Raw genomic sequence first — 13,572 nt, forward strand, 5'->3', positions numbered from 1 at the left:
TTTTATGAGGTGATCAACCCAACCAGGTACCAGGATAAGAACTATTGGATCCATCTGGGTCAAGAAAGCAGGCCTGAGTGCCCTGAGATAAGCTGAGATTTTGGCATTCAACGGGAAATGATGCAAAAATGGACTTGCCACCTGCCGGCTATATGACTTTGGACAAGATCCTGAACCCTCTGTATTTCAGTTTTATTACCTAAAAGATAGAGGGTGAAAGAAAGTAACACAGCCAAGCTCCAGTTCAGCATCTGACACCCAATAAATCTTTGATATATTTCCCTTGCCTTCCTTGCTGGTGTCATTTCTTGATTCTTAATTATGAATTTCTAATTCATAGTAGTTGAATGCATTTGTTGTTTCACCAACCTGCAATGGTTTTCTAATTACAAATATATATACGACTTTTATATATATGACAAATATATGTATATATAGTATATGTATGACATTTAGAAAGTACTCATAAGCAAGAAGAAAGTAAAACTCATCTGTAAACCTAAAAGTGACCACAGTAAACATTTCAGTGTCTAACCTTTGTCTATGTGTCTTGGGATATCTCCCTCTCTCTCATTTACATATTTATATTTTTACAAAAGGGATTGTCGTGTAGTCTACATCTTTCACTTAACATATCTACCCCTTCCGTGGAGTCTATCTTTCTCTGTCACTGACTATTTTTCCACAACATGATTTTAGTGGCTGTATAGTCTTCCATTATTTAAATGTACCATGGTTTACGGACCAATATAAAAGTGTTCTTTTACCTAAGTTTTTATATGTGAAACTAAAAATGTTTTTATATGTGAAACTAAAACTATCTAATTTAATCCTATGGAATAAATTTAACTCAAAGTAGCTTGCCACCAATTAAATAGAAAATTAGTTGTAACACACCTACGTAAGTGCAATGTCTTCTTTCTTCTTTAACCACCAGAACTGCTCATTAAGAAACTGCTGAAGTCCATGGTGATTAGTGACAGGACCTCATGTCTGTATCCTCATCTTGGCCCGGATCTTCCTATTTTCATTGCCCCATTTATGCCTCTGACTTGCACCGTCCACTGGTATGTCCCATGCCAGACTGCTAACTTACTCACGTTACTGAGCTCACAGCAGAGAGCTGTCCGTACAAGATCCTGCCTGGAATGCAGGATTTATACTACTTATATTTCTTACTATTGGTCCATCCAACTCCAGCACAAGTTCTATTTATTATCATAGAAACATAGGTCATTTGGGAACATATAGTCACCTCCTTCAACTCTGTTCTGTCTTCAGATACTTCTGTCACCTGGGACTCTGCTCTACTCTCCTTTTGAATATATCCAGGGAAGAAGATGTATCTTCGGGGAGGGGGTGTCCTGGGCACATGTGTACACACATATGTTATTTGATAAACTATCTAAATGCTTAAGAACACTTTCCATCTGGAACCTTTATAAGTAGACAATATACACACACACACACACACACACACACACACACACATAAAATCCCAAAAGAAAAAACTGACTATCTTTGGCTCTTTTATAGATAGAATACATATATAGAGATTCATATACGTATTCCTCTCTATATGTGTGTGTGAATTTTTTCCCGGAAAAATCTCAGTCTCTCTTTATAGCTATGTGTTTTTTCCTGAGTAGTTGTCACAGTAAATTAAAATACATATATGTGGATCTTTAAATAAATTCCATCAGACCAATATCTGTCTGGTTGGGAAATAATTACTGTCCATTTGCTAAATGCCACCAACCCTTATACTATGTTCCAGTGAACTAAAGACCTCTGGCAATCATAGATTTACAACTCAGCAAGATTAAACAATTTACTGTTATTTATGACAGCAAAGCTAGGTCTTCTGTATTATATTCCACGTTAGCATCTGTCACTTTACATTTGGGAGATCCTGTCCAAAAAAAGATTATGCCTCCTAACCAAACATTCAGCAGGGCTGTAGGAACAGGCACCCTGACAAACATCCTGACAAAATGCTTTAAAGCATCGCTAGAGCTTGCAGCTGTGCATTTTCAGACTACGCAGCAGATGAGCGTGGAGTCTCTTAGCCTCTGCTTCGTCTGTTCCTCTCAGTAATCCCTCACATGGCCCAGTCCATTAGGCTTGAAAATCCGCATGAAATGAGCAGATTAAGATCTGGCCTCAGTTGGGGCAGTGGAGCAGGTATAGAAGGGTGGGTCTGCTCCTAACGTAGCCTGAGCCTCAGAAAGGTTTAAGATTGAAAAGCATGGCATTGACTCAGCTGATTCATAATAGGAAATAATGCACAGACCACGCAAAAAGAAGTCCTTTATGTTGAGTTAAAGTCTACGCCAGAGCAGCTGCTGCCACCTCAAGTACCGTGACAGGGTGTGCACACATGTGTGTTTGTGTGTGCATGAGTGAGTGTATGTGTGTGTGTGTGTGTGTGAGCATTCATGCTGGGAGAGGGGAGAGTATCATGACTTCAGCAGTCGCCACCCAAGCCTTAGCCAGCAGCCTGCAGAAATGCCGAAAGTCTTACTAAAGCAACTGTGATCACCACATCGACGGGCGCCTTCGATCAGTAAGGCTACTGAGAATAAAAAGCATATATGCACATGTCCTTTTATTTTAATCAGAGAAAAATAGTTTGGTAATAGTGGTGCTATGTGAAACAATAAAATAATTGACAATAATCCATTACCTCATTCAATCCTCCCCAAACCCCTGGAAGATGTGGGAGGCAAGTATTACGACAGTGCCTATTTTTATAAACAAGGAAACAAACCCCAGAAACTAGGTGACTTCCCCACAGTCATACACGTTGCAAATGATAGTATAATGATTCAAATTCAGAGCTTCTCCTTTTTTTCTTAACTACTCTCTAGTGATGTGTTTAATTATGAAAGCAAGGCATGTATACATGTGTAATTACTTAATAAAGAGAAGTATATGAGTAGAAAGGGAAAGGATTCCCCTCCCCCACCAAACACACCCACATACCCCAGATATATTCACTGTTAACTGTCTGGACTATGTTCCTCCAACCCTATTTTCTATGCCTAATTATATACACAAAAGTGGGATCATGCTACACATGACCCTGTACTAATTGCTTTGTTTCACTTTAACAAACTATCATCCACATCTTTCTCATGTCACATATAGATCCACCTCCTTCACTTATGGATATTAATGCATTCCTAGTGTGGTTGTGTCATAAATTATGTACCTGTTCTCTACTGCTGAACATATAAATTGTTTCCAAGTTTTTTTTTTTAATAAAGCTGTTTTTTTTTTTAAGTTTTTTTTTTTTGGGGGGGGTGGCCCGAGCTGAGCAGCATGTGGGATCTTAGTTCCCCAGACCAGGAATTGAACCCACACCCCCTGCATTGGAAGCGTGAAGTCTTAACCACTGGACCACCAGGGAAGTCCCTCCAAGTTTTTCTTTAGCAAAATGCTGCAGTGAGTATTCTTGTACATAAATGTTTCTACCTTTGTATTAGAAAATTTATAGGATATATTCTTAGAGTAAAGGATTCTTAGATTATTGGACAAGTACTCTATTAATTTAGATACATACTGCCAAATTGCCTGATCAAAAAGTTGTATCAATTTAACTTCCACCAACAGTGTACAAACATGACAATTTTCCAACACCTATGCCAGCTCTGAGTATTTTCCATTTTTTTCAAATTAATGGATTGTTTTTATTTGTATTTCTTTGGTTACTAATGAGGTTGATCACCTTTTCATGCATTTGTGGTTGCTGCTGACAATATTTCTTTTAAACTGTTTGAATTTTCTTATTGATTTGGGAAAGCTTTTCATATATTGTAGATATTAACCATCTGCTGTAAAACTCTCCTCCTAGTATTCTGTGAGGTCTTTTGTCAAGCAGGATAAACTCTGGTCCTATGATTTCAAATTCTTTTCTATTTTTTATTATAAATGTCTAAATATAAAACTACATATCCCTAGCTACCAAACCAGACTCTTATTAGAGGAAAACAATAGAAAGGCAGTAAGTATTCTATTTGTACAAAGCATCTATTAGTAGAGACTTGGAAAGGGAAAGAAAATTGTCTGTGACTTTATGCCAAGAAAAAGAATTTCTTTGGGGATTCAGTGTTCCTAAAAATTTTTTTTCTTCAAACAAATACAGGCATTACTCCAAAATTTGACGTCACTAACAATGCAGGAGATGAAAGGTATTGAAAGGCTCAGAAAATGTGGATTTTAACAAGTCTTGTGTATACCCCAGATATCCTCTTATTCATAAGTAATGCGAGTCAAGTCAGATGAAAGAACCGAAAACTTTCCCTTTGGCTATGCAAGTATAAACAGTAAAGGCATACTGGCCAAATCTTGAGTGTTTGCAATTAGCTGTCAAGGCTGTAGGCTAACAAAGGACATTGCAGCCCTAGCTTTTTACCTTCAATTTAAAAATCCCTGGGAAATTCAGACCTTTTTTTTTGTTTCTGCTGCCTATTATTCCCAAATAATCCTATTACAGTGTCCATTCATGTCACTGTTGTCTAACAGAAGAGTGGCCAGAGCCCAAAAGATGAAGGGTAAGGTTGGTAAAGCCAATACCTCTCCTTAGATTCCCCCCAAATAGGTTCCAACTTCTATTCCTCAAGGCTGTACAGAAACTAGCAAACTTCCAGAGTTCACAAAGGGAACAGATGTTTTATAAAAAATTCTTAGGGCAGGTTTCAGACATAATGTTGCTGATGGGTATCTGTCTTTTCAATAAACATCATTATATTTTATCACAAGATTTAATAAAGCAGCTTAGTTAAAAATGCCATCTGGGTCTCTGGACACATTAAACAAAGCTTAAAATAACACACCCCAGCAACTGGGAGGGCCCAGCTGTTCTCAAAACCTCTCCCACTCCTTTTACTTCCTCATAAAAAAGTGAATGAGGACTTGAGGCTAAAAGAGTCAAGAATGAACAGACCCAAACAAGGAGAAGGGTGGAACCAAGGGCTCCCTAAAATTTGCTATTTGCTCAGATAATAGATTTTCCATCTCCACAATTCAGGGATGAGGATTTGGGAAGGGAAGCAAGATAAAGTTATGGGAGGCTCTTTAGGGTTTTCTAATATATTACAAACCAGCCCTTCCTAACATCTGGGCCATAGTAGCCCATTCCATTCACCTATTCTGTTGTGAACACCCATAGAAAATACAGAGCAATCATCACCCACTTCTTTTGCCTTCTAGAGATAGGACCTGGAGCTAGCCACGCCCAGATTTCCAGATCCATCCCAGGAAAGAAGCCTTAGTGTTACAGTACATGTTTCCCTCTCTTGCTTCCTTCTTCTTTCATCACTACTGGCCACCCACCACCATATCCCACTCTGCTTCTCTTCCAAATATATGTTCCTTGTCTTTGGGACCAAACCAAAATTTGTTGCCCAGATAGTTCTCATAAATGCCAAGGCAAGTGTATTCTCATTCTTTGGAAACAGACACGTCTTTATGACCTGTTGGAATCAAATACAACCTGTGCCAGCATCTATCCGGAGGGCACGCCCAAGCCCCTCACTGATCTAGCATTCCTCATATCATTTCACTTCATTTTCTACCTCTAAAAGATTTCACAAGCCATTGAGGAGCTCTTGAATCCTGTAAGCTGCACTGTATGCCAATATTATTATCATTAATGCTGATCATCATATGGCCAGTACAGTGCATGGCTAACTGGCAAATGGATTTTCTCTTGGCTAAAACTTGTTACAGAGCTCTAGGTTAGTCCATACACGCAGTCAAATCATTATTATCTGAGATGTATTCAGCTGACCATAGTAATACTCCCTTGCATTTCTTAGTGCTGTGGATGTTACAAAATGCTTTCATATGCAGTGCTTCATTTGATTCTCAGGATAATTCAGAGATGCTATCATACCCAATTTATAGATGAGAAAACAAGTGGTTTCTTGGTATGTCAAGAGGCTAAAGCATTTGCACTGCAACTTGTATGTCAGAGCTAGGAAAATAAGGCAAGCCCTCCAGCTGCTGATACAGTGCTTTTTCTACCATACCTCATTGCCTCCTGGGCTAAAGTCAAAAGAGAGTGTGGTTATTGTATGAAGAAATCTGGTCTGGGTTTGCCAATTATGTATTTGTAGTATTTGTCGACCTCCCTTTATTTAACCGATAGTTGCTTTTGATTGTAACAGTCTGGCTCCATTAAACACACACACACACACACACACACACACACACTTTAAATGTTAAATTATAGAACTGTGCTGTCCAGTATGGTACCTACTAAGCACTTGTGGCTATCTAAGTTTCAATCTTAATTAATTAAAATTAAATAAAATGTAAAATTCAGTTCTTCAGCAGCATCAGCTGCATTTCAAGTATTCAACAGTCAAGTGTCCTAGTTGGCTAGGACAGTAGAGATTACAGAACATTCCCATCATCACAATAAGTTCTGTTAGACAGTGCCAATATACAATGTCATCTCAGAAAAAGAAGACTTTAGAAAAAGTCAGAAACATCTTCAGGCAGATACAGTTCTGTCACCTGTCCAATATTAAAGGTAGTTTAGGACTAAAAAAGTAGATTTTTACAAAGAGGAGGAAGAAAGACAAATGCCCTGAGCTGCAAATGGATCTACCCAGAGAAGCAAAGGCATTCCTGTAGCCATTATGATGCATTTGGCTTTTCAGTTCTTTAAGACATTAGAATAAACTGATACACAGAGGATCTAAACCCCTGAGGAGGATCTAAAGCAGATGGAAATAGAAATAGGATAAAAAAATCAATTAGTTTCAAACTAAGTCTGATCTCAATTCATTTAAATGACACTATTTACTTCATATACTTAGTTTTTTGTTGTTTGTTTGTCTGTTGCTCTATATAGCATGACATAGTTTGTAACTTCAAAAGGGGATTAAAATACTTCTGGGGTTTTTTAGATAAATTCACATAGCCCCGTAAAAACTACTAAAAAAAAAGGTAGTTTCTTTTCATTCTTCAATAATCTATTCAAATTGATTATATAAAAATCCAGGAGTCCATAGTGATATTCGAAAAAGTGAAAGCAAAACAAAACAAAATTCATGTGTCATCAATGGAGGTGGCTATTTCACCAAATTCTTACTCTGAAAATTGGTAATTAAAAAAGAGAGAGAAATAAACACATATTCTGTCTTTCCAGAAGGAACTATATTACAGAATAATCAAATAGCCTAGTAGTGAGGAAAATACCCAGTTTATAGAAAAATGCCAACTAAAACATGTAGATGGAATTAGAGAATTTGAAAATCATCATTTTGAAACCCCTAATGAAATAATCAACTCAAGCCAGTATCATTAATGGATGCTAAAACAATTGGGTAAAAATTGATAAGGAACTGAATATTCACATGGTACAAAGTGCACCCCACAGCCTACTGCTAGTCCCAAAGGGGAAAATAATGGACCATACCACCATAGCTCTATAATTATCTCAGCATCACGGATGATGGAACAACCAGAGACTATGTTTCCTTGTATTATGCAACTGAATACACACCATCACCTATGAAATAATCTTATAAAAAAATACCGAACCTGACTCTAATTAAGCCTTTAGACTGATTTCTAGTTCTCACACACACACACACACACACACACAGGGAATAGAGTGAAAAGTTAAATGACACCATAAAGAAGTAATCAGAAAATTCCAGAAAGGAGGTGGAGGAGACATTCTATAGAAAAACCAACCGACCTAGTCTCGGCAACAAGTCAATTTCGTTAACAAAATAAAAAAAAAAAGGGAGGTACTTTCTAGGTTAAAAGAGACTTAAGACAAATGTAATGTGTGTTCCTTGATTAGAAGAAACACGCCTGAACAAATTAGGTATAAAAGACATTTCAGAAAAATTGAAGAAATCTGAATGTGGACTGGGTCATAAATAATGTAAAGAAATAATTTTTTATTTTGTTTGGGATGTTAATGATACTGTCACTATCAAGGAAAATGTTCTTCTTTTTTAGAGATCCGTACTGAAAAACTTAGGGTAAAATGTCATGTTCTTTAATATATTTTAATATACTTTAGACCCTCGAAAAGATGAATCAAACATAGAAAAATGTCAACAATCTAGGACAAGGGCATATGGATGTCGTTAATCTATTCTCTACACTTTCCTGAAAGCTTGAAAGTTTCATAACTTTATGAGAAAGTTTTTTAAAATCTCCAATTGTACAGGTATTTGTGTAGGAATCTATTTCAAACTTTATGAGATATTAAAATATTAATAGTGTAGTTTATTGTTTTAGAAATTCCAAACTTCTGTTTTCCTCCAGCAATTTCATAAGCGAAGAGCAACAACCATTTTTTATAGAAAAACGGCTTTGTAAAATTAACTTTTTCAATCAAAACCAAGGTTTTTCAGAGAGAGAGAATGCAGCCCACCTGGTCATATTCAAGTCAGTTCAAAGAGAATAAATTCTATCTTCTACTATTTTCTTTTCTTTTTTTTTTTACTATGAATATCCAATGGGAAATCAAAAAAAGGCCAAAGCATTTGGAATTGAAGTTCCCCATTCCTGAGTATAATCAGCAGGCCAAGTCAGGAGGCAAGTGCATCCCCATCAATTTGCAATCATGCAAGACCAATTTTGCTTACTGTGGTCCCTTTTAAACCGCCTCTCGCCTGAAGTCAGCCTTCTGATTATTCACTTTGCTTTAGCAAAAGCTCCCACGAAGCTGAACAAAATGAGGAAAAGACTGGTGAAAACTGGCTGTTTGAAATCGTTACAAGAGTCAACCATCCCTTTCCCCCATGCCCGTCCATCTTAGAATTAATACTTTCAGATTATTTAAAAGACGGTGCGGGCTTCCCTGGTGGTGCAGTGGTTGAGAGTCCGCCTGCCGATGCAGGGGACACGGGTTCGTGCCCCAGTCCGGGAAGATCCCACATGCTGCGGAGCGGCTGGGCCCGTGAGCCATGGCCGCTGAGCCTGCGCGTCCGGAGCCTGTGCTCCGCAACGGGAGAGGCCACATCAGTGAGAGGCCCACATACAGAAAAAAATAATAATAATAAATAAATAAAAATAAAAGACGGTGCTTCTGTGTGGACTTTAGTTTGTCATTCTGTCCTTCATAACAACTGGTAGATTAAATTTGACTCTATTTTAGGTATATATTAACGTATGCTAACTATCTCCTAAAATAAACTCCACTCATAAAGTCAATAAAATGTGTTTACAGAGAAGACCCACTGAAGTTAAGAGACTGAAGAGTCCTTAGCGTAAAGTGTGCCAAGAAATAATAAAGCATAATAATAACGCGTCCATGCAAATCAACAACTGTAACTCCAAACCTTTCCTGACCCGCAATAAATATTGGACAGGCCATGTTTTTCTCACTCCTTGGAAAACCTGGCCCAGGAAGGAGTATGAAAGCTGCCACAGCTCTCCCAAGGCTCATTATTCTCCATCATTCCATGGGAACGGCTTTGTCAGACAAGAGTAAAAGACCATTTGTTAACCTCTCTCCAAATCCCTGATTCAGGCCAACTTTCATCAATCCCAAGTGAGGAGCCAGAGAGAAATACAAGTCTTATAATCTCCAGCAGCATCATCTGCTGGGGCTGGAGATCACAGTCCCACCACCCAGCTCACCCTCACCCCAGCCAGGCCCTGTTTCACCCAACTGCTTTTTGGTTAGTAAAAAAAAAAAATCCTCTTTCCCTATTCCAGAAACACTGAAAAGGGGGAGTTAGAGTAGACAAACGTGAAGCATGGACAACCTCAAAGTTGTCTTTCTAAGCAAGAAATGAGAAAATTAAAAAGGATAGGGTTGGAAAGGAGGGAAGGAGGGAATTCAAAAGCCAGATCATTGTTTAGTTTCTCTTTTTTAAATGTTCACACTCACTTATACATCTGCACAGGTTTCACTTAAAGGGAAGTTCTATGTGTGTGGATCTGACTGCATTAACAAGGCTTAAGTTCCTCTTTTAGACAATGTTTCCCACAGAGAATTCAGGGACCCTTGAAGTCAGTATCCCTCTTGAGACGCTGCTGGCTTTGGAAAGGAGGAAATCAGGGTATGGGGATATGTCAAAAGATGCGTCTAGTTGTAGGATAGGGAGAAAGGAAGGAGAAAGAGAAAAACTCAAGGTCTGAGAATTCAGATTGCAAAAGAAGACTACTTAAGTGGTGCGAGAAGGGAGAGGAAAGGAGGATGAAAACTGCAGGGGAGAAGAGGCATGAAATGTTGTAAACTGCCAAAGGGCATCTTGGAGAGAAGTTGGGAATTGCTTCAAGAAAAGCATTGCAAATCTCATTTCTGACCATTTAGAGATTTGCCTCCCCGGAACCGAGAGCCCAGTCTGTATAGGTTCACACTGATTCCCGTCCCATCCTTTCCCTAATCAAATCAATTATGAACTATAACTCCATGAACCAATGATATTAAAAACCTTCAGGGTCCACGCTTGCTAAATATGTCAGTAACCAACACTGGTGTGTGTGTGTGTGTGTGTGTGTGTGTGTGTGTGTGTGTGTGTGTGTGTGTGTGTGTGTGTGTGTGTGTGTGTGTGTGTGTGTGTGTGTGTGTGTGTCTTCGGAGCCAACACTACGGTTAAATTTGGCAGAGCCAAGATGTGGAGTAGAAGAAGACTGCAAATAGGATATAGAAGTGGGGTGGGGAGGGGGACAACTATCAATATATTGGTAGCGGGAGGGTAGTGAAAACGGTCAGAACAAATATTTTTAAAGGGTTGGGGAAGAGAAAGTCGAGAACAGCGAGCAGGTGCAGGACATGGTCAGAGTCCAGAGAGAGTTCAGGGCTATGTGGCTGGTCGGTCGGGATGCCCGGCTGGGCTCAAAGAAGGGCGAGCAACCCTTAAGGCCTTTCGGAGCGGCGGGCGCGACACAGCCCGGGCGTCCCGGGTGCGCCGGGGAGGCTGCGGGGAGCTGCGGTGGCGGGACGCGGACGGAGGGGACCTGGGGGAGCGGCCGAGCCCGGGAACAGGGTGGGGGTCTAGGCTGGGCCTGGGGCAGGCCGGCGGAGAAGGCAGGGTGAGGAGGGGGACTGAGGACGCGAGGGGCGGCATGTCACTCACCCCGTTGGCCGCGGCCATCTGCACCACGATCTCCGTGGCCGTCCTGCTGAAGTACCTGCCGTCGCTGCCCACCACCATGGTGCAGCCCTGGCGGTCACGCAGGTCGATGGACGACAGCACGCTCTGGATGAAGTTGGGCAGGTAGTTGCGCTGACCCTCGAAGAGCCCGGTGGGCCGTCGCAGCCCCCCGCCGCCGGCCGGCCGCTGGTCCTCGTAGGGCGCCGTTGGCACCGTCAGCACCGGGATGGGGCTCCCCTCCATGGCGCCTCCTGGCCGGTCCTGCCGCGGCTCCGGGAGCCGGAGGGAATCTGCAGCCCGACGGGGCCCCCACCAGCTTGGCGGCGCGCCCGGGCTCCGCCTCGCGCCGCGGCCCCCTCTGCGGCCGGCCCGCGCCCCGCGCCCTCCTGCCGCGCCGACCGCTCCTCCCTCTGCGCGCGGCCCCTAGCTGCCCCCGCAGAGTTTGGCCTCTACCTTCCAAGAAAAGTTCGCACCCGCCCAACTTCCTCTCCGGCCGGAGCGCCCGACGTGCCCGCAGCTTCTTCTCCCAGCTGGACTCACTTTCGGGGTGTCCCAAAAGCCCCTTCCCAGTGCCAACTACCCCGATCCCGGGGACGCCTCCTCGCGCGCCTAGCCCGAGCCTTCCCCGGTGATCGCGTCTCCCCCGGCACACCCTCCGCTAGAAAACAGCCGGGGAAGGGGTGGTGTGAACTTGACCAGGATTGGGGGTCCTCTCCCCGTACCCGCGGCCCCTCTCCCCTCCAACCCGCAGCCCTGCCTCCCGGCCTCCCAGGGAGAAAGCGGTTTACAAGCACCAGTTTCTCTTTTGAACAAGGACAGGGGTGGAGTTGGGAGAGGGCTGAAACCTTTTGCCATCAGAGAACAGCCCCAGCCAAAAATAACCCTGGAAGAGCGAGCTGAGAATTGTTATCTTCTGCCAGCGCTGAAATTGGAGGCTGGGCGCTGCGAGTGTGTCTGCGTGTGTACACACACCCCACCACTACCATTTGTTGCAGGGAATCACATACTGTCAGGCCCTTCAATCCAGCAGGATCCACCCAGCCATCCACACTTTTCCCCAGGCTCTCTGAAGGCAGAACACTTCTCAGGAAGAAAACTTTTTTTTTTTTTGCTTGTTTGTTGTGGTGGTCACAACAGCAGAAACACAGATGCGTGGACGCGTATTTCCTTATTCTTCTTGCCCTTTCACCCTCCCTGGCCCAGCTCCTGCTTAGAAACAGGCTGTCCCACACTGTATGTGTCCACACTGCGGAGCTCTTACCAGGATTCATCGCTTTCACTAGGAGGAGGGTAAAGCCCTTTGTAAGGTCCTACCAGGAATGAATGAACAAACCCAAATTAAACAAGGACAGGGTACCAGGAACTGGGCTTGCTCCTTTCACAAGCTTTCTGGCATCTGGGGGTGGGGTGGGGAGAGGGGGGTGGTCAGAGATGTGCTGCCTTCTCTCCATAAAGCCCACCAAAAATCCCAAATCAAGAAATTCCCCATAGAAAATAAACAGGCAAAAAGGATAAAGCCCCAAAAGGGAAGAAACAATTCTCATTTTTGCTTCTATCTCCTTTCACCCTCAAAGCATTTTTGCGCCCACTAAAGTCACTGAAATCTCCTGCTTCTTCTCCTCCTCCAAATATTGTCCACTTCCTGGGACTAAGCTGGATTTGCTGCAGGATTATAAAGTGTTTGATCACAGTAAGATGACTGTGAATAACAGCTCACACTTATATGTTGTTTTGCAGCTGACAAAAGGCCTTGCATCTGTTTTCTCTTTGGAGGCTCAAAACAACTAAAAGAAGTAGTAATGGCATTCATATCATTCCCATTTTACAGATGAGAAAAAGGAGGCTTTCTGTGAGGTTGAAGGAAGTGGCCAAGATGGCACCTACATTCAGTACAAATTCTTATGTGGCCCCTCCCCTTTTTATTAATATCATTAAAGTGTGAAGTCATCAACTGAATCCTATTGAGACTCTAGCTCTTCTCTTCAACAGTGAAGGTTGTGTGTGTGTGTGTGTTGCTGTTGTTGTTTTGCCTCTACTCTCTCCATTCCCCTGTAAAGTTCCTGACTTTATGGTTGAGGGAGCCTTGTCTTAGCACCAAATAGAATGTCAACACTTCTAAGGACCTGTGCACATCTCTATGATGGGGCATTTTTTTTAACCACTTTCTAATAACATTTCATTTTGCAAGGAAGGACAGTATCATTCCCAGGAGAGGGTGGTAAGTCCTCTGTCCCAGACAAGAAGAAAAGGATGCAGCCTCCAAGCCTCAGACATAACCAGAAGGTCTCCAGGACTCCATCTCTGCACTTCTAGGACCTGCCTCTCTCTTGACATCACCATCATTCTCTCCTACCACAGCCCAGCTCCTTCCCCAGGGCTGAGGACAAGTCAGGCACATCTCAGATAAGATTTTACAGCTTTACCAGCCAAAAGGAAAGTCTCTTCCCTTGGTTCTAATCCCCAAATTCCCAAAGACTCTGGTCCAGTTTGA

General features: G+C 42.2%; 1 protein-coding gene across 2 annotated transcripts in view; it reads right to left on the reverse strand.

The window, feature by feature from the left end:
- PGM5 (phosphoglucomutase 5) overlaps window positions 1-11,756 on the reverse strand; it is a 194,054-nt gene extending 182,298 nt beyond the window's left edge. For both annotated transcript variants that reach the window (XM_060299977.2, XM_030877055.3), the window contains exon 1: window positions 11,064-11,756. In XM_060299977.2, coding sequence (XP_060155960.1) covers window positions 11,064-11,324 — 261 coding nt within the window. In that variant the 5' untranslated portion in view covers window positions 11,325-11,756. The remainder of the gene's footprint in view (window positions 1-11,063) is intronic.
- Between the last annotated feature and the right edge of the window lie 1,816 nt (window positions 11,757-13,572).

The sequence above is a fragment of the Globicephala melas genome, chromosome 6, assembly GCF_963455315.2.
Source record: "Globicephala melas chromosome 6, mGloMel1.2, whole genome shotgun sequence".
NCBI lineage: Eukaryota > Metazoa > Chordata > Mammalia > Artiodactyla > Delphinidae > Globicephala > Globicephala melas.